We start from the raw sequence: 27111 nt of genomic DNA on the forward strand, positions 1-27111 counted from the left end.
TTGCAATCGATTTTCTTCTGTGACAGAGGATACATTTGACCAGATAGCTTCCTATTCCAACGTGACTTCAGTAATTCTCCATCACAATGATATTACTGAGATTGGAAATCTGGCATTTCATGATTTGTCAAATTTATGCAGCTTAGACCTTTCTAGCTCTAATCTTGAAAAAGATAAAATTGATACCGATGCGTTCTCTGCAATTTCTAAACTCACAATTCTGCGAATAGATCAGAATAATTTTCATTACCAAGGTTACCCAGATATCTCAATGTCCAAGCTTCATTCATTGCAAGTTTTGAAAATTGACGTTTATAGAAATTTTTCGTTCACAAAACTATTTGAAGAACTTAAAAGTTTATCAAAACTTGAATTTAATTGTATCGGCAGTTTTAGCTTAACCAATAGTTCGTTTTACGGACTCAGACTTTCCCCAATCTATAGCATTGATATGAGTTTCTTTGGTCATGTGAACCGTGACGTCACTGAAGATCTATTTTGCTCATTTCCTTACATTACTGATGACGTCATTTTAAATTTTGGCGGAAAATGCAACCTTTCTATTGTCCTTCGATCCCTAAAATGCTTACAGCATCGTGAAATAAATAATATTTCCATAACACATACCAGAGATGTTAGCCGAAGTGAACTGATTATCTTCGATGATTGGTCAACAGAGTATCTCATAAACATATGCGTTAGTAATCTCACGTTACGTCATAATGGCATTTATGGTATTAAGAGAAATATATACAATACCAAGTTATGGAATTGTTTAGAATACTTTGATTTAAGTTACAATAGAATAGTTTTTATAGATTCTACATCGGATATTGCTCTCTTAACTTTTCCAAGGATTCGAGGATTCAACCAGTGTTGTAATGACCGTCGAGGAGAATTAATGTACAGTCCTTACAATGCATCACAACAGAAATATCGTTCTATTTCTATAACTTTACCAAATACACTAGAAGTGCTTGACCTTTCTGAAAATTATTTTCACAATGCAATAAAAACGGGACCGTTTGTTAAAGTAAAAGCCAAAAACCTGTTAAAATGTTATTTACAGAACACCAATGCCCCCCTTGAGTCTTGGATCTTAGAAATTCCGTCCTTAGAAACACTCGATTTATCTGAAAATAGTTTTGAAAATATCAATTGTGAAATATTTCAAGGCGTAAGGAATCTTCGACAATTGTATGCGGTAAACGTTCACCTTACTTTTCCAAAAAATTTGATTTCCAAAGGTTTGTTTAAAAATCTGAAATACCTAACAAAACTTGATATTTCGAAGAACAGTTTGACTTCTTTACCGGGGTATCTATTTAGAGACCAAAAGAAATCTTTAAAGGAAGTCTATCTTGACAACAACATGCTTTCTGTCCTTCCAAATTCTCTAATGGATTTAGAAGGGTTATGCATACTCTCTGCCCGGTACAACTTGATTTCAAAATTCTCCGAGAATGATCAAAACCTATTTAATGCAATGAAAAATTTATCAATTTATCTAGAAGGAAATCCGATTTCTTGCGCATGCTTTAACATTCAGTCTTTGAAATGGATGAAAGATCGTCAGCACATGTTTCCTGATCGTTTCAACGTTCTCTGTATAGAGAGTAAAAATCCTATTGTTGAATTATTTGAAGACCAAACATGGCGAAAATTCGAACTAGATTGTCAGTCAAAGGAATGGCTTACATTTTCTGCTGTATTGCTAGTTTTGACAATGTTAACATTTGCCATCACTGTTGCCATTAAAAAATACCGTGTCCATTTAGAATACGTAATTCTAAGGCTAAAAAACAAATGGAAAGGTATACCTTTACGCAAACCTGACAACAATTTTCTGTATGATGTTTATGTATCATATAGTGACCTGGACTATTTGTGGGTCACAAAAACACTTTACCCAATATTAGAAAGTTTGAACGTAAAACCATGCCTGGATGAAGATATTTATGGAGGCCGTACTATATTAGAAGGGATTGTAAATCGTATCAACGAGTGCAGGAAAGTATTGTTTGTCGTAAGTGAGAGTTTTTTGGACATTGGACAATCTTCCATTGAGGTTCGAACAGCAATTACCCATGCTGTTCACAACCAATTTCAAGGATACATTGTTGTTTTGATAAAAGATGGATTTCCTCTTGAAAGGCTTCCAGACGAACTGAAAAACATATGGTGGTGCATTGAATATTTCGGATGGTCAGAGGAGGAACAAAACGAAGTTATACTTAAGAAACTGACCGATATATTCAAACCTGAGTGAACAGGTCTGTGGATCAGTGCCCGATAGTGAGCATACAGCAATACAGTAACTTGAATAACTTAATCTATAATGGACTGCCTGAATAACATACCGAATACAGAAAAATATTCGTCCCCGTTTTATCCCATCCCCTACCGCCTTCGTTGTCAGCGGACGAATTTAAGACTGACGAATTCAATTTTTTTAAATTACTGTACTAATTAGAATGAGTATCCATTACAAAACTGTGTTTGGGCGATTTGAAGTAGAGGCAAATTGTAGAAAGGCTAAAAGACACGGGGCAAAAATAACCCTGTTTTCATGTACATCATAGCAAATCGTCTGTCGTGTTTTCTGGTAACCTCTTGAGTAAGGTTTGTTCTATGTTCTAAAAGTGTTTTAGTGGTCGGCATCATTGTTTGTATGAGTAGAAATTGTATTTAGGTCTTTTTTTAAAAAAAACAAACTAAATGGATTTGTTTTATTCATATTGAAAACGTAGCTATTAATGGCAAATGGTCGGAAGGAAAGACTTCGCTCGGTGGTAAATTTAATCTCATTTCTTCTTCTGAAAGAAAGTCCAAAACTGAAATGACGCCGAAACCGTGTCTCTGAGAGCTATCCGGTGGACCCTTATAAAATATGTAGTCCAAACAACAACAGAAAGGTTATCCTAGGTTCATCTCCCTAAAATATATTACAGCAGTGTATTATCATCTAAATGATGATTTTCGAAAGAAATTCTTGATGTGGTTTTTTTTAATAAGCGTCTTATGATAAAGCGTTTAATAACGAGCTGTTTTTTTTTTCATTAAAACTTTAGTTATATAATTGATAGTTCTATAATATGATAATTCCAAATCCACATTATGCAAAAAATGAATAAAGATGAATGATGTCGGTTTTTGTAACTAAATGTAAAATTAAACATCTCTTATTCATTAAAGGGACCTGGTTTTAGTTTAGTTTGCTTTTCTATTTTGAATGATTCACCAAAGTTTGAATGTTAGAAGTCGTGTTACAAGCGAGATAGAGAGGTAAGAAATTGTTATCTAAACAAAGCTCGAGTTTTATATTTGTTTACAAATACTGTAAAGTAAAGAAATGACCATTTCTTTATCAAAATAACTTGTGGAAACAAGATAGACTGATTTAATGGGTTCATAAATAATTTCATCAAACAAAACAGCAATATAAGATTGAGACTTATACCAATACAACAAATATGTAAACATTAACATGACTCGAGCTTTGTTAACAAAACAAAGAATTCTAACCTCTGTAATTCGCTTGTAACTGAATATTTGACTTTCAAATTTTGTCAAAGCATGGAAAACATCTATATTAACAATTCTAGACATAAAAAAAATAAATTTTTGAAATTTTTAAGGTCAAATCGTGTCCAAGTCCCTTTAAAGCAAAAAGGTATTTTATCAGTTATCAAAAATTAGCATTAACTAAAGCAAAAGAGAGGTTGAGAATAATATTTATATGTAACAACTGCAACTTTTATCATCTTGAATCAAATCCTTTTTGGATACTTGGCAGTGGGAATGCATTAAATGAAATATTTTGGTTTAGGGACTATATATAATTGTTGATTTAAGTGTTCGTATGAGTTGTAATATATCTGTTAGTTTGCCACATTGCGCAGTCAGGTTGCTCACAGACAAGTAACCATTGAATTCCATATATCCAGAGAGTTTGAATAGTAGAAATACAACTACAAATATGTAATACTAATACTGTACCAATATTGTCTTATATGCACTCTTGAAAATTAGATCATCGCCTTCCAATCCATTTAAAAGTTTCTGGAGGGTGGCCATCTTTATCATGGAGATAATAAAACATGAACAAGTAAATATCCTATATGGTCACTGAGTCTTAACAATGTTTTTACGTTTTGAAATTTTTTTTAAAAAAGCATAATTTTGTTGTCATTATTGGGAAAAGGAAAAAACCTTCCAAACCTTGATATGGTTTTCTGCTTGAATTTTCTTCTTGTTTTCGTCCACAATGTTACCGCTCACAATGAGTTCGTATGCTGCCTCACATGGTTCTGTGTTGAAATCTCCACACAGAATTGTTATGTTACTGCCTGTGTGTTTTCGTTGAAATTCTCGTATGGCTACCAAGCAACAAAATGCCTTAAAAGAAGCGGAAAACCTTCTTTTTTTTTAAACCGGGTATGGTTCTTAAATTTAAGTAACTTATGAGGAAAATTGCGCAAGATTTGCGTAGGATTCTAAGGGTGCTTCCTTGTCAAATATTCTAACCTGAATACAGCGCACATCCGAAATGTGAGCACTTTCCCACACGAGGTGCGTGTTGCAGACGACAACGGTTCTACCGGAAGTCACATGTTCAAGCAAACTGAGTAAGGCGACATCACATCGGTCGATATAACGAGAGAAGTGGTTTGTTTCCTCTTGGTCGTCTGATAAAAGCTAGTGTTTGAAAAAAAATATAGAAACACTTCAATATAGGAAGAAGAATAACGTACATATTCATTCATATATTTCAAGTTAATAACAAAACTATTAATTCGTTAAACTTAAAAGGTATACTGTGGAATGTTCATAAGAGAAAATTGTCGTAGCGTTCTTTGGTAACCCTTACCCGAGACCGTGCATGTTTCTCAACGAACGTATATACATACAAGCATATGTTTAATATTTATAAAAATTAAAGTTTTCTGAACTCCTACCAACGAATTTACGTCCCAAACCTGGAAAATTTTGGCTACCCATGATCACTGCCCTCCACGAATAAAAATGATTCCACAATAATAATGTCGTTTGTTCACATGTTTAGATGACTGTGTGAAACAGATTTCAGATGACGTTAGTAAATATATGTATGCACCTTAAACGCAATTTCTCCGAGTCTGTAAGCAACATTATCCTTAAGAGTAAACTTAGACGTGTTGTAAAATGTGGCACATCCTTCGTCATTCTTGTCAAATGTTCTTTTGGAATAGACTCCATCATACCCCAATCTATTAAAAAGAACTTAAATAAAAATCTAGCAGTTTTTCTTTCCTAACAATGCATTAACTTCATAAAAATACTTCATATCTAATAGCATATCTATCTTATCGAACAATAACCACTGGTCATACATTATATTTTTTTATCTTACGTTTAAAAATCTTGAAATAATTAGGATTTGGAAATATTTTTCATGCTATGAAATGCAATTTTTTGCGTTTCATGCGAATATAAAGATTGCGAGCATTACAGAAAAAATGGAACATAATCAGTCCCGCTGAGTCCGCGGGAATAAAACAAGACAAGAAATACATGTAAAAGACATGAAGACAATGAAACCTGAGTTACATCTTGAGTAAAAGGTGTATGAAATAGATCAACAATGATTTAATAGGTTGCTATGATATATATGTTACTTTTGCATTTCCGGATTTAGTGTATCTTGATAGTATCCGGGTCCTACTTCCTGTAAACATATTACGTCACAATTGGAATACCGAAGTTCTTCTAGCAGACTTTTATGGCGAGTATCGATGTGTAGATGGGCGGGGTCTCTATAGGGGTACGTCGTTGGCTGTATATGGCAGTCAGCCAAAACATTGTAGCTCATCAATGAGAACGTCCGCTCTGGTGTGACGTCATCAATATCTGACGTGCTCACTTCTTTCCTTTTTGCAAAGCTTGGTGGCGCCTTCTCCTTGCTCATGGCAATTTCCTATATTGCGTCATGTATTAAGAGATCATTATATTCTATTGTAATACATATAACAGCAGTAAAATGTACTGATTTCATGAAAATGTTTCTTTGACATACAAAAAAGAAACACTTTAATTAATTTCAATATTTCCAGAGAGACGAAATCTGAATAGAATATATTTAATCCAAAACATCCTTATGAAACATGTATAATTCAAGGAGAGTATTTTTCAACTTTTTAAAACATAGACTAATTGTCAAGGAAATAACATCATATGCTTAACAGGGATGGGGACCCCATCCATGATGCCTTGTAATTCATAAATTGTATTTTATTTTTAAGGAGATGATTCATTTCCACTATTAAGAAAATCTTAATCTTATTGTAAAATTTGTAGGAATTGTTTTCTAATGTTTCAAAAAAAAAATGTTGGCAACTATCACTCAGAAAATATGTCATTTACCTAATGTTTTCCCCTGGAAGTGAAAAGAAACCACTACAATCAATGATAAATTGTATACATACAATAGACGATTTTTCATTATCTTAAGTCCCCCGTCCCCCGGTATTTGCTATTTATAGGAACCTTAACAATCAAGATCAAGGTATTTATCATGAGGTAGATTTATTTACCATTTCCACAACTACATATACATGTACATGAACCGTGCAAGTCGTATGGGAAAAGTATTTACATGAATATGTAATCATGCAGTTCCAATACTTAAACCTGCTTTGAACTGCTCTAAACAATTTATTCTGGCCTAACATCCGGATATACTATAGATAGAGATTAATCTCCACATCTTAAGCTAACTTAGTAGCCATATTCAAAGTTACATACATGTATGTACATCAGCCATGCAAGTTTGAATACGTAAAGTTGTTATATAGATAAAAATATATCTTCTTTGAATGTTAAAAAAAAAACAACCTAAAACCTGCTTAATCAAAATCGATCTCTGTATGTGAAGATTCCTTATATACATGGTACAACCATCAGAGGGCACCTGCTCCAAAAACTATAACCAGCTCTTAAAACCATAACCTCCTCCAGCATCCAAAACCCATGACTCAAAATTCAGCATTCATGCCTGTAAGGTGCATCAGTAGCATAAGACGGATCATCCATTCAAGTTTGGTGAAGTTAGGACCAGTAGTAACTTAGAAATTGCTATTAAAAGGCTTCTCCATCAAAAACTTTAACCTGCTCCAAAAACTTAAACCTCCTCCAGCATCTGAAATTCATTTCCCAGATTCAGCATCCAAATCTTTCAAGTCCATAAGTAGGTCCAGATGCATCATCCATGCAAGTTTAGTGAACATAGGACAAGTTATAACTTAGATACAAGATCTGCAACAAAAAGTTTAACCAGGTTCGGACCCCCCCCCCCCCCCCCCCTCCCCGAAAAAAAGAACCAAACAAACGTCTCAATAATAAAACAAATGCATAATTGACCGATGGCTTTATTGATAAAAATCGTTACAATTTTCATCCGTTATTCTGCGGATTTCAGTAAATTCTTTCGCCCACTTTACGTATTTCGCTTGATATAAAAAAGCACACTTTTATTATTATGAGACGAACATCGAAACAGTCGACAATAACATAAAACGTTACTAATTTCTATATTGTTTTTATTCACACATGTATGTTTTAACAGCTCAAAAATTGTCTGCAGATAAAATCACTGCCAGTATATATATACATTAGCAGCGTTTATGATCGCACGTAGACTTTAGGCTCTAGAGACATTCAAACCTGTAACAATTAAGCCATGTCCATGTATCATTACCACCCAGTAAAATGTTTGACCTCTAAGGTCATACGCGACTGATATCCCATTTTTCTGATTTTCTTTTTCCCCGGCGCAATTGTGAAATTTCCATTATGCAGTTTCATTATTATTTTATGTCATGTTATATGATATTTTTCTATTTGGATATATATTTATATTGTAATTTACAGAACAAAGATAACTTTTATAAGTAATCAACCACAAAGATTTTACTCGTCATTCAAAATTGACGCAAATTATAGTGTATACTTACTTCGTCAAACCGTGAAGTCTAAGTGTGAGGGTTATGGGTGGGGTTTAAATGCTTTCTTTTGTATATTTTCATTCACCATACTAATTTCAGCCGAATTTCTATACATATGTCGAGCATACTTGGAATAAAGATAACTTGACCTGAAATGTTGTTATTTTTTATAAGCATAATACAATGTAACCAAGAACGAAACTGTCCCCTCTCTTCTGACATGTCATAGGTACAAGGGTGTTATAAAAATTAAACCAAATTTAGGAGTCATATTATTGAACGTGAAATGAAAACTCTCACTTTGTTAGATTATCTGGAAGTAGCTACTCCGATGCAAAATTTCATTTTTTTTTTGGTTATTTTGCAACATTATGACATCATCACATACTATCAATTTTGAAAGATTTAAGCACCTCACTCAAAGATAGTCATTCATTTTTCTTATCACATATTCTCCGTCGTCCGTTCGTCTGTTCATTCTTCGGTTCACCCATTTATTCGATTTTTACTGTAACTTTTTCTGTGGAACCACTTGCATAATCTCCAATTATATAAAAAAAAATATCCTAATTCTAATCACCGTCGTCGTGGTCAGAGTAATGGTTAAGTATAGAACTGAAATTGTTACTCCAACTTTAACAAGAAAGATTGGAAAATTATCTTCTTATAATATGCTTGCACCGTTTCAAATAAACAATTTTCTTCTTTTTTTTTCATTATCTTTCCATCTCCAGTATCAAATATTGTATATACAGAGTACAATCAAATCCTTAGCCCTATTGTTGCGCCTCGCACGAATGATTATTCTCTGACCACTTTTCGCGAAATTTGACTTACGATATTAATATATCCTTATTCTAATCCATCTTGTTATGGTCAAGGTAATTATTAAATTTTGGGCTAAAATTGTCACACATTTCAACAAACAAGCTCAAATTATAATCCATTCCCTCGTTACACACCCTCCTATTCTTCCCAATACTTGAAACTAAACAAATCACGACATATTATAGCTTGTTACAATTCATCATCAACATAGCATTTGAAAAAGCCGCATATACAATTTATGTATATACAAATTTATTACTACACAAAATTAAAATAAATTGATGATTGATGTATACTCATGAATTGCAAACATAGAAATAATACGGCATATCTTGGCTTGTCAAAGATATGCAAATTTATCCAAGGACCTATAAATAGTGTTTATGTTTTTCCGGAATTTTTCCGGTTGAATATACTCGCTTTAAAATTAGGCCTCTTTTTGCATCATTTCTGGATTCTTCTTGAAACTGGTAAGACATGTTTTAATTCTCCGTAATAAAGTATACTCTTTAGATTAATTTAGTCGTTCAAATACTTTTATCAATTTTATTAAGTCGGGAAAAGGCATATCTGCCACCGATTTCCGCTCGATGGCCACTGAGGTCCTTTGATTGTATGGATTTAGATGCAACAATCTATCGAGTGCAATCTTCAATGGCGCACATTATTTTAGCTTGATCTTAAATTTACTGCTTTTTTCGGCTTAGCTACCAATATACCAATAGAATTTTATGAAATTGATTAACATTAATGTATTTACAAATTAATTAGGTAAAAATTTTCGCTTTTGTTTTAAAATACCACGAGATCAACGGGGTCAATGCCAAGGCCGAAGAGACAACTTAAACGGGCGGCTGCCCGTGATACTCAAGACCCAGGACAAGCACGCAGGCCAGGCCGGCGCAGAGCTCAACGCCAACAGACCAACAATAACGAACAAGATGTCCAGGCTCAACTGGCACCCCCTCAGCCCCAGGCAGTCCAACTACCCCAGGCAGCCCCACAGCATCAGGCGGCACTGTTACAACAGGCAGCCCCACCACAGCAAGCCCAGGATCAGGCGGGTAATGATATTTTTAACCCCCCTGTAGAAACATTACAACAATCCACCACTCTAATGCCCGGCCTCATTTCGCCTGTCAATTCTAGTCTCACATCTACATGTACAGATACAGGGATAACTTCCATTATCACCTCAACCCATCAGCCTACTCCTGAACCAATCAACTCTATTACAGTTCCCATTGGGTATCATGTAAACCAACCAATTAAGCAAAAAATCATCAAGGGCGAATTTGTCAATCTGGGAACATTATTGGTAAGGGACCCCACTAATGCCCATGCAACATCTACTCTCACAATTGATGCGCAGGGTAACATCATATCACAACCAAAACCCACAACCAGAATAACATCTATCGAAAAATGGACAGATGCATTTCTCATTTATTTTAGCATTTACACTGCAGTGCACCCACTTAGATCGCAACAGCTTATTAAATATATGCACGACGTTCGCTTAGGGGCACAGAATTCTAATGGGTGGGTTTCGTACGATGAACAATTTAGGCTAAGGATCGCACACAACCCGTCACAGAACTGGGGAATCATAGATAATGAGCTTTGGTTATTATACATGACTGCCAATTCAAATAAATCTTCTAGTACCCACCACCACAAGTGCTTTGATTACAATCTCAAAGCAAACTGTTACAAGCCCCATTGTCCGTACATACACCGATGCCTTAAATGCAATGGCACCCCTCCATCTATGTTGTGCAACAGTGCTAACCCACCCCCGGGTCATGCAAATAATTCTTTTCGGGCATCCACTCCAGTCCGCAACAACTCTTATGCCACATTCAGGTATCAGACACCAGCACACCAAACACGCACCAACCAACATTGGGCAGGAAACCCTCGTCAACCCCAGAGACATTTTGGTCCTAGGGTATTCTCCCATAATCATTAGCACAATTAGCAATTATTTGAGTCAATACCCAGATAGGGTCTCGGCAAGGTATTTAGAGGATGGTCTAAAACATAGCTTTAAATTGCAATACTCTGGACCACGCATTTCAGTTTTCTCAAAAAACTTGAGTTCAGCTTCCGACAGCGAGGAGGTTCTCTTGGAAAAAATATATAGTGAAGTTACGGCAGGTCGAATGTCTGGCCCATACTTACTCCCACCCATGCCTAATTTACATGTATCTCCCATAGGTGTTGTACCCAAAGCTGACGGTGGATGGCGTATGATAACACACTTATCCTACCCACCCTCTTTCAGTATTTATGAACACATAGACCCACAGTTCACTACAGTTACCTATACATCTTTTGACACAGTGGTCCAAACCATAAGCACACTAGGTCTTATGGCTCTATTAGCTAAGGTGGACATTAAAAATGCTTTTCGTCTTCTGCCAATTTACCCAGGGGACTTTGAACTTCTAGGAATTTACATTAATGGGGCTTATTACATAGACAAATGCCTCCCCTTTGGGTGTTCAATATCATGCAAATTATTTGAAACTTTTTCCACTTTCTTAGAATGGGCTGTCAAATTTAAAACACAACTCGATACAGTTCACCACTACTTGGATGACTTTATTTTTATTGGCAAGTCCAATTCAGACAATTGTTCAGCTCTCATGCACACTTTTCAGGACATTTGTTCAGAAATAGGGGTCCCCCTGAACCAAGACAAAACTATTGAGCCAACCACTAAGCTTACATTTCTTGGTTTAGAAATCGACACTGTGAATATGCTGGTCCAAATTCCCGTTAGTAAGGTTCAAGAACTTAAACTTTTGTTGCAGCATTGGGTCACACAGAAAAAAATTCTTCTTTCCCAGTTAGAATCTTTAGTGGGCAAGCTCAATTTCGTTAGTAAAGCCATCCCAGGTAGCCGTGCATTCAATAGGAGATTTTACAATGTTATGTCTGGGGTGCCCTCTCCCTATCATCACATCAGAATTACGAACCCTATCCGTGAAGACATGTCCTCATGGCTACAATTTTTAGACAACTTTAACGGCGTTGTATACTTCCCAGACACTGAATGGGTTACACTAGATACTTTGCAACTTTACACGGATAGTGCAGGTTCTGGCCACCTTGGTTGCGGCAGTTTCTTTCAGGGTCAGTGGGTTCATTTTACCTCGCCATCTTCATGGTTAAACAAGCCAATTTTGCGGGACATAACTTTTCTCGAATTAGTACCTATTGTATTAGCCTTCATGATATGGGGATTGCGTTTGCAAAACAAAAAAGTCATCCTCCATGTAGATAATATTTCCCTTGTACATATTCTCAACAAACAGTCAGCCAAGTCCCCAAGAGTAATGGTACTTGTCAGATCGTTAGTCTTAATGGCTTTAAAACACAACATACAATTTAAAGCACAACATATTCCGAGAAAATCAAACATTATTGCTGATTCTATATCTCGCAAACAGTGGGAAGTCTTTCGAGCAGCAGCACCTTATGCAGACCTTCATCCGCAGGCCATTCCAGCCCTATTCCAGACATTACTCTCACAAGTCACATCCAATCATTGTTCAACGCTTCAGTTGCTGTAAACACTAGGCAAACACACACAGCAGGCATCAATTCATTTGAAACATTTCGCCGGTCTCATAACCTACCCAGTCTGTGGCCACCTCTCGACACTCACATTACAAGGTTTATCGCTTACCTGTCACTTTCAGGTTACAAATACTCCACAGCTCAGTCATACATTGCAGCCATCAGTTTTTACAGCAAAGCAATTTATAATGTAGATCCTACTAATCATTTTATTATAAGAAAGCTACTTCAGGGCATGCAAAGAACAACACTACACAAGGACACTCGTTTGCCTATTACATTACAGCTCTTAAACAAAATTATACCAACATTGCAAACCGTATGCAACACCATATACGAAACCAAACTATTCACTGCAGCTTTCACTTTAGCATTTCACGCCCTCTTGCGCATAGGGGAATTCACAGTGTCTAAAGGCAACACACCAGCAACTATCATCCAATTTCATGACATAACAATGCAGCAGACCAACATTCAATTGACAATTTGTCATTCAAAAACAGACCAATTAGGTGTGGGGGCAAACTTGCAGATTCCTGCTTCAAATGGTGTTGCTTGTCCTTTTGCCGCCATGCATGCCTACTTACACATGCGCACATCTCAAACTGGCCCTTTGTTTATTCATTTTGAAGGTCAACCATTGACCCGTTATCAATTTATCACCATATTGAAGCGTTGTCTTAATGCAATAGGGGTTGATAGCTCCAATTATAATTCCCACTCATTTAGAATAGGTGCAGCTACAACCCTTGCTATTCAAGGCGTTCACAGTGACGTCATCCAAGGGTCAGGACGATGGCGCTCTAATGCATTTCGTACATACATTCGGTAACCTTATCATTCCAACAGTATCTATCTTACTAACCATAAACAAGATAATTATAAGTCCTGTCAGAGTTTGGATTGTCGGATCTTCTATCATCAAACGAGCAGCTATGAGTGCAGTATCAAGACAGGGGGGGGGGCTTAATCTTAATCTCGAGAATACTTCAGTCTTATGGCAGGGATATAGTGGCATGAAGCTACAAGACCTTAATACTAGGCTATCAACGTTGCTAAGGTTAGAAGATCGTCCTGAGTTTCTCATCATTCATTGCGGAGCAAACAATGTTGGCCAGAAAACCACTGAAGAGCTGCTGGAGCTCCTTTTCACAACCTTGTCACAAATTTGTGACATGTTCCCTACCACAACGATAGTTTGGTCCTCTGCCCTGCCTAGATTAGCTTGGCGCTTTTCAGACAATGTTAAAGCAATGAATGAAATAAGGGGTCGAATGAATAGAGAAGCGATAAAATTTGTAACATCGAGGGGCGGTCATTACATCAAATACCCTCAGTTTTCCCAAAAACCACCTACGTTGTTTGACCCTGATGGAGTTCACCTGTCCCAGCTGGGTAATGATATCCTTTTAAATACCATTCAAGGTGCGTTGCAAGATTTATTAAATTGTGGCGGTGTTGGCTTTCCGGACTAACCACATCACAATTAACTACTACTGGCTCGTGGTGACCACTGGAGTTGCGGTCCTGCCGCCGTCACCAATGTTACTTTTGGAAAGTGGCGCACTCCATTGGTGGCGGTTGCAGTGTCATAAACAAACGTTCATGACCCTTGATAGTGGCGCTATCGTCGCACCCCAACTCCAATGGAAGAGTGCAATCATTCAAATTATCATAGGATACAGTTTTTTACTGTCAATATAATGTGTTTATAATGCTGTTAATGTGTTTAAAATGCTGTGTATTCATGCTTGTGCATTCGCGCACATACTTGCTGCACAAGAACTTTGACAATTTTAATGTGTTTTGAACTTTGAAACTTGTGCATTTGCGTTTACCCATTCGCACAAACCTTGTGTATAACTTTGTCATTTGTATGTCTGTGCATTTGCACTTACCCACTGTACAGAATATTATATTTTGTGACGTTTGTGCATTTGTGCTCACCCACTGCGCAATGAGCCTATTGATGGGCCGTCACGTATTGTTGTATTGTTTGAATTGTTGTGAGGCAGCCCATTGGTAGCCTAAAGTCACTGCGGCCAGTAACGCCAAACCATAATAAAGTATTTAGTCCTAATCAATCTCTCTTAGTTTATTCATCAGGTATCTTGGATAATATACTATACAGCCCTTAATAAATCATTATTATTAATAAATTCTTCTATATTTATAAACCATAAATGCTTGAATTTAGATTGCTCACAAAAAATAAATAAAAAATAAACAATCAACTCCATCAATCATCCTCCAAATTTTAAATGTACATAAGGTTTTTAAGTTGTAATAATCCCAAAAAATAAAATATCGTTTCTCATTTTCGATAAAAATGATTTTAAATTTGATCGTCCCAAAATTAAAAGTCTCCTACCAGAAATGCAACCCCTGCAAGTGCTGTCCCTATGACTCCCCTATCGGCAATCTTTGTAATTCGAAAGAATATTTCAAAAGTGGACTTTTGAGCCTAGCTAACATATTTCATAATAACTCCAAAAGACTGATCCAATCTTGACAAAGCTAAGAATATTGTACAACCTGATCTTAAACTTTGTTGAGTCTCCCCCTGATCAATACCTAACACTCCAGGGTATTGTTTTAATCTAGTGTAAACTAAAGAAGAGGATAAAGATACATCCAAAATTTCCTTACCCGAACGTCTTAAAGACCTTAACAGTAACCAAAAGAATATCAATGCCTAATGACTTCACTCCTGCAGCATATGTTTCCAACCATGCACAGGTCATCCAGATATCACTTTAATTCAATATATGATAAATTGATTCACCTGACCATTTGACAAAAAATTGTCCCTACCATAGGAGGAAACCTTCATTATCTTCACCTCTTGAGTAATACACTGTCCTAAATCATGTTCTGGATCTCCTGCAAAAACTGAATTTAGAAAAAAAAACTTGAACCCTCAAATAAATAAACCTCTCAGCAACACTCAGATTTCTTGACCGCAAATGTTCATCAATATAACAACAAAAAGCTTTTAATTTTGTCAAAAATAAAGATGTTGCCTGCTTTGAAATAATGTGTGCTATTGACTGCTCTTTTTTGACTGGCTTGAAATATTTCTTTACCATAGGAGCACATGTATAATAACCCCCAATCAAATTCCTATCCCAAACTTTACCCTATTCTAAATCCTAAAATTTTGTTCTCAACTGACCGACCAAAGAGACTAACACTAACATTTATTAACAATCTTTCAATTGGCTGCATACTGACTGACGTTTTTCATCGTAATCGTTAGACCATAAATTTTCACCTAATTGTGAACGTTCTTTTTCGCTTTTCCCGATTACGACAAAGAGCGCACAGCGGGTGTGTGTGGTCAGAAAAGGATCTAACTCCTCAATGGCACCTGGTTCTACCTATATTTTTTAAAAGGTCCGTGTTCGTTTTGGTCCTGTTTTGTAATTTTCGTTTGGACTTTTGAATTTTAACAATGTTCATTATCACCACACGTCATAAATACTAGTGAAAATGTCTAACGCCCTATACAAATCTTTGTATTACAATATTGTAATGTATTTTAATTATTTTAATCGTAACACTGATTAGGTGTAAATAATAATGCAAAAGCATTCTATTAAAACTAATCAAATTTTATTGTGAACTGTATAAAAATAATGAAAATTAAGATACCCTACGATATAAACATCACAACATAAATACCTTAATAAATTATATATATATATATATATATATATATATATATATATATATATATATATATATATATATATATATATATATACAGGCTTAGGGTAATTCTATATGTAATGGTAATGCATTGCAATGCATTACGTAATTTCAAAGTAATGCAAGTAATGTGTAATGCCACAATTTTAGGTGGTAATGTAATGCATTACTTCCAAAAATCTAGTGTAATGCTTGCATTACATGGCATTACTTTGCATTACTATACTTTTCTATGCATGTTCATTTGTAAAATCGTGATGAATTGAATAACTGAAATTGTATTTGATTAAAAATTGTTTTAAAGAAGAAAAATAATTTTTAGTTGTATGATTAAGAATGTAAAAAAAAAAATATCCATTCTTAAATTTTCAATATAACTGGCTTTATCAACACAATTTCATAACATTGTAAGAGTGTTGTTATTAAGAATTTCAAATCATTTGAAAAATGTACTCTAATTAGTTGTTCATTCATTGAATTATTTACTGTGAAGAATGTGTCAACAACACACAATGCCCCCAGGATAATCTATGAATCAAAACAATCTATAGTTTTAAGAGGTGCTAAACACCCCAATCACCACCCTTCTATTGGATGTGTTCCATTAGAATGGAGAACAGACATACACCAAATGAATGCACTAAAAAGAGTGCACTGTCCAACCATGATCTCTTGAAGCTTAAAAATTACTTACAGTATTATAACCCACTTGAAAATAATTTTACACACACACACACACACACACACACACACACACACACACACACACACACACACACACACACACACACACACACACACACACACACACATGTATATTTATATAAAAGCCATTTATTTATTTCAAGTGTGCCGTGATGTTTCGCGTGCTGTTTGGTTTTTATCCAAAGATGAGCTACCCTATTCTATAAAGTCCTAAAGACACGTCGTTTTATGCCGATTCTACTTTCATGGTGCATTTGTAGATCGTCAAAGTATTGGTATTCTGAACCTCAGAGCACGAGTTCGAATCCGCCTGGAGCTTTTGTTCATATTTACTGAATTAAATTTTCGATGAATTAATTTTTCATTCAAAGTTGCACATATTTTTGCCTTTTAGACTTAAATACGTCTTATCCATTATGGTATCTATCATAATCAAGTAATTTTCTGCTGATTTGAGAAAATATTTTAAGGTGTAGTGGGCCACCTTAAACACACTCACACCCTTCCTCAAACACACACCCTCCCCTGCACACGCGCGCGATATTAACGAGGCCGGGTCTAATTTGTTCTGCCCTAGATTTTTGGATGAAACTTTTTACATGAATTTTTACTGATATAATTGTTATTTTAAGATTAAAAAATAAGACATTTACCACACCGTTTGTTTAGGGGGTCATCTCAAAGTGTGTTAATCTTTAACATAGGACCCTATGGGATTTTGCTTGAAATGTATCAATTTTGCATATTTTTTTTACATTTTTTCAAAACTTCTGCCCTAGGGATTTCTTTTTCTGTTCTACATATTAAAGTTATTGCTAAAAGGCATCTAATGGTCAAATAAAAAAACCTTTTGCCTCCTGGTTTGTTCCAGGGGTTTTATCAAAGTTGATTTTTGCATGCCCAATTTCCCAGATTCGTCAGATAATGGCTATTTTTTATTTGACAAAAGCGGAAAAGGTGATCTAAATAGTATTATTTAAACATTCAGACATATTTAAGTAATAAAAAAATATATAACATCACATATTTTAAAAGGGTCATTGATATAAAATACATGGTTACTGTCTGAAATATATGAATTTAGCTATATTTAGACGGGTTCAGAAAACGTGACAGAAGGCTAGGCTTGCTGAACCCTCTTCACGTTTTCGACCCGAGCCCAAATATAGCTTATACTTCGAGACATTTATGTTTATTCCACAACATAACATTATTTTTACGCATCAAACGAGATATTTTCAACTATTTTCGCTGAATATCTGCAGTTGAAACTATCACGCCATGGCGTCAACCTAGCAAAAAGATGACGTCACAATACAAATGAAACTCTGCGCGAAAGCGTGCGTACTCGTTCTGTACTCGGCCTCGTTAATTTCGCCAAAAGTAATTAGACGATTCCAAATGTGAGGGGCTCTTTGGTTATGACCAAATACTATTGTATTGCTCAATAAAAAGCATTTAATATTCTACAATCAATATTCTACTTTAACGATGATATCTTCTGTCAAATTACACTTTGATGTTGATATGTATATAAAGGTTTCTAAAACCTTTTAATGACAATATATCTTTACCCTGGGCCAACTGTAAGATACAAATCTATATTCACGCACATACAATACAAGTTACAGTCTCGAGTTTAAATAACCCCGTTCATCAGATACATTATTTAAAACATTATGAATGATAGTTTTAAATATATGATTGTATTACAACAGCGCTTTGTAAAGCGTTTTTAAAGTACAAATCGAGATACTGATCGACACGACAAGTGGTATGTTCCCATGGTGACCAAACGTCATATATAGTCTTCGTTACCTTAGAACATACACAAGAGGACTTGAAGAAGAAATAGAGTGTTGCTCTTGCAACCTTTTTATAGGCTTGGTAAGGGTTTTTATTTTATTCATGTAGATTAAAATTTCAGGAATGGTCTGATTTAATATCGGAAGTTATGCAGTTTTCGGCATTATTTAAGATATCCTTAGGCATCAATTAGTTATTGACTTAAAATTGGTGAAAAAAAACTTTGACTTAAAATAACTAATGCATTTATTTTTCTAAGAAAGAAGTTCTAATTATTCTAACTGTGTTTTAATGTCACGCAGTATTATATCTTCTTTAAAGGACATATCGCATGTTTCTAAAGCATGGGGCATTTTGCATATTTTGCCTTCCTTGTGGATATTTTAGTTATCTAACAGTTTATAAGCTGTGTCATGTTGTAAATTTTGAATTTACTGGGTGGGTGTAAATACAAAATTTACAATATGACATGTTGTAAATTTTTTATTTACACCCACCCAGTAAATTCAAAATTTACAACATGACAGCTGTATAAAAGCTTGCATTAGCCATAATATCAATTTAAATCATAGCCCTGATAATATAAAAACTCGTTAATAAGATAGCGTGTCACGTGCTACGGTGACGTCACATGCGACCATCTTTGAACATCTTAATGTAAACAAATGGTAGGATTAGCTTGATCTCCTTTGAATTGTTGACATTTATTCACAATGAGTGTTGGTTTTTTTCGATGTCAACTAAATTAAAGAATCTTACCAATTAGAGTTGGTACATGTTTGAGCTACCAGTAGGGACAAGAAAAACCAATGTTATAGCCACAGGTGGCAATAACGATCAGACTGATCTACGTGTGAACATGGATAACACAACTCAGTATGGTTTTTAGCTCAATATTAATCGGTAACAGATGTTTATTTTATCAAAATCTACAATACGTTTGTTTTTTGGCGTTCTTAATATGACTCATAATGTGCATTTTTAATTTTTAGTTGTCACAACTTTCATAGGTTCTTTACTTCACATTACAATAATGTATAAAAATATATCAAGCAGGAACAAATGGTAATTTTTTTCTTAATTTTTCGCTCTTCTGTAAGATCCCATATTCATTTTTATCCACTTAGACATTCATTAATTAGATATATCAACAAGCCTTGTCTCTTTCTCGCGTAAACATGGTAAACATTCATTATCGACAACTCGTTGACTTTCCCGCAATAATAAAACTTACAGAAAGTTCAAATACCGTACTCATGTTTTCTGCAGAGGTGAGCTATGAATGAAGAAATCATTTATACGATACCGACGACTACATGTATGTTTAGTTTCACAATATTAATAGGAAAACAACTAAGTGAGGGATTATCCAAAATGGCGTCCTCTCGTTATTTCTTCCGATGAGCTTGCTTTTTGTACAGAGGACTCTGTGCTTAAAACATTTTTGCTACGTAATCCGGTGTTCTGTTTTTTAAAATGAATATAAAATACTCCTAAATTTAATAACAATCCAAAAAGCCACCTGTATGTGTTAATTTTTAAAAATAATGGATAAAAAACTGTCCATTCTTTGAAATAATGGACAGAGACAGGTAAAACTGTTAACTTATTGGACGGTTACAGGTTAGTTGGAAACATAAATAAAGGCATCACATTTGTAAATAAAGAAACAGATTTAATGTCTAACACCTTAAGTATGAGAGAGGTACTAGCATGATACAGCGAAGAAACACTAACAATAATTATGATATATATCAACTGTATTTTTTCAGAATCACCAATCAAAATTAATCCACTTTATCATATTGATAAGTTGTAGCCACAAATCACAATAGATATGATCAGAACGTAGACTGATACAAAGGACTATATATGATATGGGCCTAAAATGGCCCCCCGAAATGAACATCATCATTTTTCTGTAATTCTTTGTTTTCTTTGTACAGATATATATGTGATGTTTTTACATAATGTTCATTTTGATTCAACTGCCCACAATTTAGAAATATGATATCATAAAGACAATCTTTTCCCGCCATTTTTGCATTTTAAGCATAAAACTACGAAAGCCGAGAAGGATCATTCGAGATTCGAGATTCGAAATACGAGATTCGAAATACGAGATTCGAGATTCGAAATTCAAGATTCAATATCTAAATTAACCAATCAAATCATGGATCTGAAACCTGTATCTTAGCAACAGCAAACTGAGTAAAGATCATTCGTACATGCTCTTTCCTACAAATAAATGTCTTAATAGCTCTTATATAGTGGTTATAAAATGGTTAAATTAACATTGATGAATTAACCCCACACAGTATAAACAATTAAATTAGAAATAACACTGTTGGCTTTGCGAATCTAAGTGGTTTTGTTTGCCCTGTATGTATTTCCCCCCGAACAATTTTAACCCGAAGTGTATTCGCCCCAACTGTGTAAAAATCGGCTCGCGAAGAAAGATCTGTTTAATCTAAATGTTTTAGCTATGAAACGAAACTCAATGAAATAATCGACATGTCAAAATATAGGTTATGATAAAGTTTTAAACCATAGAAGATATAATGAATTACAACCTCAAAGACAAAAATCCAGATAAGAATAGGTATGGCAATGCCATTGTCGATATGAGAGAGAGAGAGACAGACAGAGAGAGAGAGAGAGAGAGAGAGACAGACAGACAGACAGACAGATAGACACAGAGAGAGTTTTGTAGTGTCAAATTCAGTTTAATTTAGATTTTGAAATTGATTTTATTTGTTACAAGCATATATAGACAATAATTAAGCCTCTAAAACGAGAAAATTGAGGAGGTAGCTAGGGTAGGGCAGACCAACTAGCAAGCTTTAATTTTAACGGTGTTAGCGCACCTGTGATTTACATCGACTCTCTCTCTCTCTCTCTCTCTCTCTCTCTCTCTCTCTCTCTCTCTCTCTCTCTCTCTCTCTCTCTAGATCTCTCTCATCACCTAGCATTTCCTTTTCCGTGAGGGGGTTTGGAGTATTTGTGATGTCTTACATTAGCTAGCGAAAATGATAAAAAAAAAAAAACATGAAATTTTCTTTAAATTGTGTGCGGATGTTGTACGCCAATAATCTGTTTTCAGTATATACATTTCAAGAGGGGGGGGGGGGGGGGGGGGCTATACAGTCCTAATTAATCTGTCAGTTATTCTGTCCCCACTCTGTTTTCTCTTCGTTTTCCAGGTTTTTTTTATTTGGCTCGGCAAATTAATTTAAAACTTTCTGTGTAGCTCCATAACGATCTACTGTAGATAAAATATAAGTAGTTTTACTTTTGATAAACAGGTACATATCCGTACTTGAATTTTAATTTGACTCTTATAATCGGATTTAATATTCCAATAATTATAGGGTAGGAAAGAGTAGACGGGACTTTTTTGCGCATATCCTACTGTACCATTCATTCAACACAGGTATTAGCACTCATCGAGTTCGACTTGCTTTCCTTTTCTTTCATCCACTGGATTTAAAGCTATTAATTTTTGAAAATATTTTGAATTTATGGCCTGATTATATATAAATTAGAGCTGCGCTGGTGCATATATTTACCCAAATGGACTAAAATATAACCAAATGAATCTAAAGATTTTGACAAAATTAGTTTTAAACGTTCGACTCTTTTTCAATTCTAATCGGGTATGTCCTTTAGAAAAATCTTGAACCACACACATGTTAGCAAATAAAACGGCAATTGTTTCATTTTTTTTAAGGGGAGGGAGGTGGTGCCGGTAAAGGACATGTATTGCTTGTGGCAGTTGTGCTATACTCTCATTTGTTATAATAGGTAATACTACATATTGATATAAAATGAAAGTTTCCAATTACACTATACATAGCTTCTATCACGCATTTTGACCCGTGCGATAGTTTTAAACAATTTTCAAAGCATTTAATGTAATTCAACCGATCATTTTTGCAATTTAATTTTCTGGATTCCCGCCTGATACGTCCGCCTTCTTGAATATTAGAATTACATGTACGTTGACCATATGTACACATTAACTTAATCGGCTATGTTATGGGACGATAACATTTTTTATCAATGTTTTTGCAGGATATGTAACAAATAACAGCCTATTTGTGGGTTTTTGCACTGATTATTTGAGATAATTTGCCGCCATCTTTTATGCATTCCACACACCACTCACAGTTTCTTTATTTGGTGTTCTGTGTGCATGGCGACAAATTGGTAAATTTGCACCACTCACCCCTTGTAGCTTCATCCTGATTACATTTTATCTGGCTAAGTGTAATGTAGTAGTATATTAAATACCCACATCTTTGTTTGCAGTGCTTATTTACATCTTTAGAGATTTACTTACAAAAAAGTAAACATTTGTATGACTTATATGTAATTATTGTCAATTTTGGTGCGGTGGGGGGTAGGGGGGTAGGAAACTACAGAGAAACTTAACTTGGCTGTGAAACATATGCTTTTATTCTTTCTTGTTGATATATCAATGAATGAATTATAACAAAATATATGTACAACAATTAATTTTGAAATATTCATGCACAATCAAATAAAAGGTTTTACTGTTCTCTGCACAAGAAATCGGCAATGTGAACAAATTGGCACCCTATCATCCCTACCTTTAATTGTAGAGAGTAGGTATCCTTCTATATTGAAAACAATTCCAAAAGTAAGACTCATAATAAGTTGTTTACTAAGGAAAAGGGGAAAAAATGTATTTATTAATAATTCCGTATGATGTGATAATATCTCAATGATTTGTTTATAATCATAGTACTAGTGTATCACTGTATGCATACATAAAAACGATAAGTAATGCTTATATTTATTAGTGAAACAGGACAGATTATTTATCTAGAAAGATTGGACGTGCGATCATGCGTTCCATGGTACGAATGCTCGTGCGAGTCAGAAGGGGAATATATACCGCCCATTTCCGACGCTCATCAGTAGACATAGTTGAAAGCGAGAGAGCATGCCGCCCAAGAAGAAACAGATGCAGCAGCATTTGTTATTATACCTCAATATGATTATTCTAATATGTAAACGGTGTGACCGTTGGACCGAGCGCAGATTTAACACTGTTCAGTTTGATTTTTGTAGAACAAATTAAATTTATTTAAACCCACACAGTAGGATCCGCCTGGTTGCCTACTCAAATCATTAGCCAAAGTTTAACTAAACGTCGCGTGCTCAGTCTACATTATGACGTCATGTTTCAGACGTAAACCGTACACGTTTTGTCTTCGGAAATAACCGAAGAGAGTTACGTTTATCCGAACTTATTTTTATTTCTTCTTTCATTGTTTATCAATTTGATTCATATAAATGCCGCGGTAATAAAACTGAATACTTAATTCAGTATCTAAAAGATCAGTTCCTTGATGTTAATGTTTTTATTTTTCATCTGATAATTTGATAAGGCATACTTACTCTGTCCCAAGATATTTTGGATTCACGTTTGGCTTAATTGTTTGATATTTATAAATACCTCAGGATTCAAACGATGTTCATTCAAAAGTATGACAAATTTCCAAGATTTCTCAGTCAAAACGCCCCTGTTAGCTTACCAGGTTTCAATACAATGCTAAAAAATGTGATGTCTACGGAGATTTTGCATTGCAGCAAGCCCGGATGATAACGTTGAAATATTGCGCGATGTATTCCGAATGGAGAAAAGATTCCCCATTATAAATCTCCGTAAGGAAACTGTTTTCGTTCCTGTGAATTTTTCCGAGTGAAAGATGATAATGTTTCAATGAAATTATCTTGGAAAATATCCATTTCAACCTTTCAATTGCATTTCTTTCACAGGTAAGTGTGTTTTTATTAAAAATCGTCCAAATGTGCAGCGTAAATATCTTGGGACAGACTATAGTCATGTTTTGTTTATTGAAACACTATTGAAACTTATCTGGCGCCCTTTTTTATTTCTTTTAATTCAAATTAACTTCTATGGAAACACTGGAACTTATTTTAATCGAGTTTAGGGGTAATAAACATGGCCCAGTCAATCGATGATCGAACTAACTTTTTAAAAACAAAATGGCTGCCAATATGGCGGCGCCCAGGGCTGGAAGAAATTTTTTTTGGCCTTAGTACCCCCGATTCAACTTTCATTTTTCACTGATTTTCTTATATATACGTGTTACCATTAATCCTCGCTTCGCGAGGCGGGCTTCGCCCGCCTCTCGCTGCGCTCGGTATTATATTTGATTGGTCTAGAAAGTCACGTGACAGGACGATTTCAGAGAAATGAAAAAGCCGATATGAGCACATGATGTAGACAAGTATTTAAGAAATGAAGATAATTATTTTTCTATTGATCGACGTATCAAAGAAAAAATTGACCGGAAAACTTCATCAATGCGCGTAGCGCATTGATGAAAAAGTTTTCCGGTCAATTTTTTCTTTGATACGTCGATCAATAGAAAAATTATTATCTTCATTTCTTATCATTTAATAAAACAACTTCAAATAAAGAAATGTGAAGTGTCATTGATCAAAAATGTAAATAATGTAAATGAAGCGGCGCGTATGAATACAAAACAACAACAGCAACAATATTCAAAATGGATTCGCCTTCAGCTGATGCAGAGCTGTTGTGCTGAATTTAATGGATTAAACACAAATAGTGAGTTAAAATCTGAACCGGCTGAATTGAAAACGAAAAGAAAATACATGCGATAGCTTGTGATATTATTCACTGTGCAGAAAAACACGTAATAAAACTAGTTCTCATGTGAGGTCGCTGGAATATATACAACTGGACATAACCATCCAAGGAAAGGCGATCGTGGACGAAAATAGCTGATATGTCGACAAAGTATAGTATGTATAAGCGACTTTTGTAAACGTTGTGGTAACTAGATAGCCAGTGATGTACCTAAATGGTATATCTGCCGCTTGGAATGCGCCGAAGGAGTTGATGCATTACTAATAGCTTTTCTTTACGACACTTATTCTGATGACCGATCATCTACGTGTGTAAATTTAAAAATTATCGTTACCAAATTTGAACAGCAGTGTTACCGTGAAAGTTTATAGGCCTATATGTTCGTTATAATATTCCTGGAAAAAGGAACAGCCAGCCTCGCTGTAAAGGTTGATCGATCTCAAGCAGACGAAATCGTGAGAAGACGCTTAACTTTCTATTTCGTGAATCAAACAATATGTTTTGTTTATTTTTGAGGGTTAAACTTTCAAGTTTTTATATTCACAAGGTTGCATTTTGTTTGCTGACAATAAAACAGACACAACTTTACATTTTGTTGACAGTGTTTATCTTGGAAATTCCCGTTCTATAAATAGTGTTAGATCAGAACAGTTGAGAAAAGTAGATCCGGCGAAAATTTTATTGATGCAGGTATCAAAGAAATTTTTCAACCAATCAGAAGCGCCGATATCTCATCAAACGAATAAATATTAAATGATGATTAAATCAAAAATATTTAATCATTATGATTCTCTATATATCACAAAACCAACATAACTATCTATGATTCGAAATTATGAAAGAAAAGTGAGAGTAACAGAGGAAATCAAACATTTTTTTTTAAATCAACGTATTTTGTATAATCATATGTTGTTCGTTTATTGCATTAATGTTCAGGGAATATGAAGATTTTTTTCCTCAGAAAAAAACTAATTTCCCATGGGCGATGCCCTGGGGAAATATGATTTTTCTTGGAGAAATAAATCTCCATATTTCCCTCACTATCATGCAATAAATGTATATTGTTGAATTGTGGTCTGAAACAGAGATGCTTATACAGGGTATATATACTAGTGACAAAGCATGGCATATTACTGATAAGTCGTGCAATGATAGTAAAACGTTGCAAGATAACACGAGACATGTTGAGCAACAGTCTCATGGTCGCACAATACACGCATTAACAACTGCGATTCATCTTGCGAGCTTTAAAAATCATGCATCACTCTTGCGAGTACAAAAAACGTTGTAAACCGGTCGTACTATTGTTCGTTCGTTGCACTGCGATAATTTGGATCGCATACGGTCGCGTCTGAATAGTGTGCATGTCCACTATTTTGAGGAGACTTGATGCGAGCACAAAAACGCATGCAACGAATGCGAGAGCTCCTGCAACGTATACGAGAGCTCGTGCAACGTATGAGAGAGCTCGTGCGATATAAAAAAAAAATTCCGATCTCAAAGTGTTGTAAAGTGCTCGTGCGCCAATTGTGAAAGGGCCTTAAACCCCTTACACCTACCCGAAAGCGTCCTTTAAGTGAACAGCAGAAAATTCTATGCAAGACTGGTTTTAGTGTTTAAAGTTAAATAATATATTTATCAGCTTTGTCAAAATGTTTACCAGATTCCGTCCATTCTTAAAACAAAGAAGGTAATATTTTAAGCTGGATATTAACCTCAAACTGTCCATTCTGTGAGAGAAAAAACCGCAATTCCAGGTTATATACTCTACATGTAAGATAAGATTAAACTAAAGACAAATACCCGATTTTTTAATGATTC

The 27111-nt window shown here is 35.0% G+C and overlaps 4 protein-coding genes across 7 annotated transcripts in view; 3 read left to right on the top strand and 1 right to left on the bottom strand.

Annotated features, from left to right (window-relative positions):
- Positions 1–27111, top strand: part of LOC117692238 (putative leucine-rich repeat-containing protein DDB_G0290503) — a 1014555-nt gene that overhangs the window by 809007 nt on the left and 178437 nt on the right. The gene's annotated exons all lie outside the window — the stretch shown is intronic.
- On the top strand, positions 65–2756 carry LOC136271821 (toll-like receptor 6). The gene has a single exon (XM_066072354.1). The coding sequence runs from the start codon at positions 272–274 to the stop codon at positions 2267–2269; it is 1998 nt and encodes a 665-aa protein (XP_065928426.1). The 5' UTR covers positions 65–271; the 3' UTR covers positions 2270–2756.
- On the bottom strand, positions 2882–6794 carry LOC136271375 (uncharacterized). Its single transcript, XM_066071296.1, has 6 exons — positions 5658–6794; positions 5117–5249; positions 4528–4698; positions 4222–4398; positions 4000–4077; positions 2882–2935 (listed from the first exon to the last, which is right to left on the bottom strand). The coding sequence occupies exons 1-6, from the start codon at positions 5945–5947 to the stop codon at positions 2882–2884; spliced, it is 903 nt and encodes a 300-aa protein (XP_065927368.1). The 5' UTR covers positions 5948–6794.
- The window catches only part of LOC136271822 (lethal(3)malignant brain tumor-like protein 3), a 30973-nt gene continuing 13430 nt past the window's right edge, over positions 9569–27111 (top strand). The window contains exons 1-2 of one of the 2 annotated variants that reach the window (XM_066072355.1): positions 9572–9874; positions 12269–14482. In XM_066072355.1, coding sequence (XP_065928427.1) covers positions 9631–9874; positions 12269–13230 — 1206 coding nt within the window. In that variant the 5' untranslated portion in view covers positions 9572–9630 and the 3' untranslated portion in view covers positions 13231–14482. Of the gene's footprint in view, positions 9875–12268; positions 14483–27111 lie in introns of those variants that run through there. The other variant, XM_066072356.1, reaches the window with a different exon arrangement.

This window comes from Magallana gigas, chromosome 9 (genome assembly GCF_963853765.1).
Source record: "Magallana gigas chromosome 9, xbMagGiga1.1, whole genome shotgun sequence".
Lineage (NCBI taxonomy): Eukaryota > Metazoa > Mollusca > Bivalvia > Ostreida > Ostreidae > Magallana > Magallana gigas.

Excerpts from the sequence above, each read along its gene's own strand:
- LOC136271821 (XM_066072354.1), top strand. The coding sequence starts at position 272 with ATGTCCAAGCTTCATTCATTGCAAGTTTTGAAAATTGACGTTTATAGA.
- LOC136271375 (XM_066071296.1), bottom strand. The coding sequence starts at position 5,947 with ATGAGCAAGGAGAAGGCGCCACCAAGCTTTGCAAAAAGGAAAGAAGTG. Across the intron at positions 5,250-5,657 it reads CTAAATCCGGAAATGCAAAA|ATTGGGGTATGATGGAGTCT; the intron begins GTAACATATATA and ends TCTTTTTAATAG. Across the intron at positions 2,936-3,999 it reads GTGCATATAAGACAATATTG|GGAGATGAACCTAGGATAAC; the intron begins GTACAGTATTAG and ends AATATATTTTAG.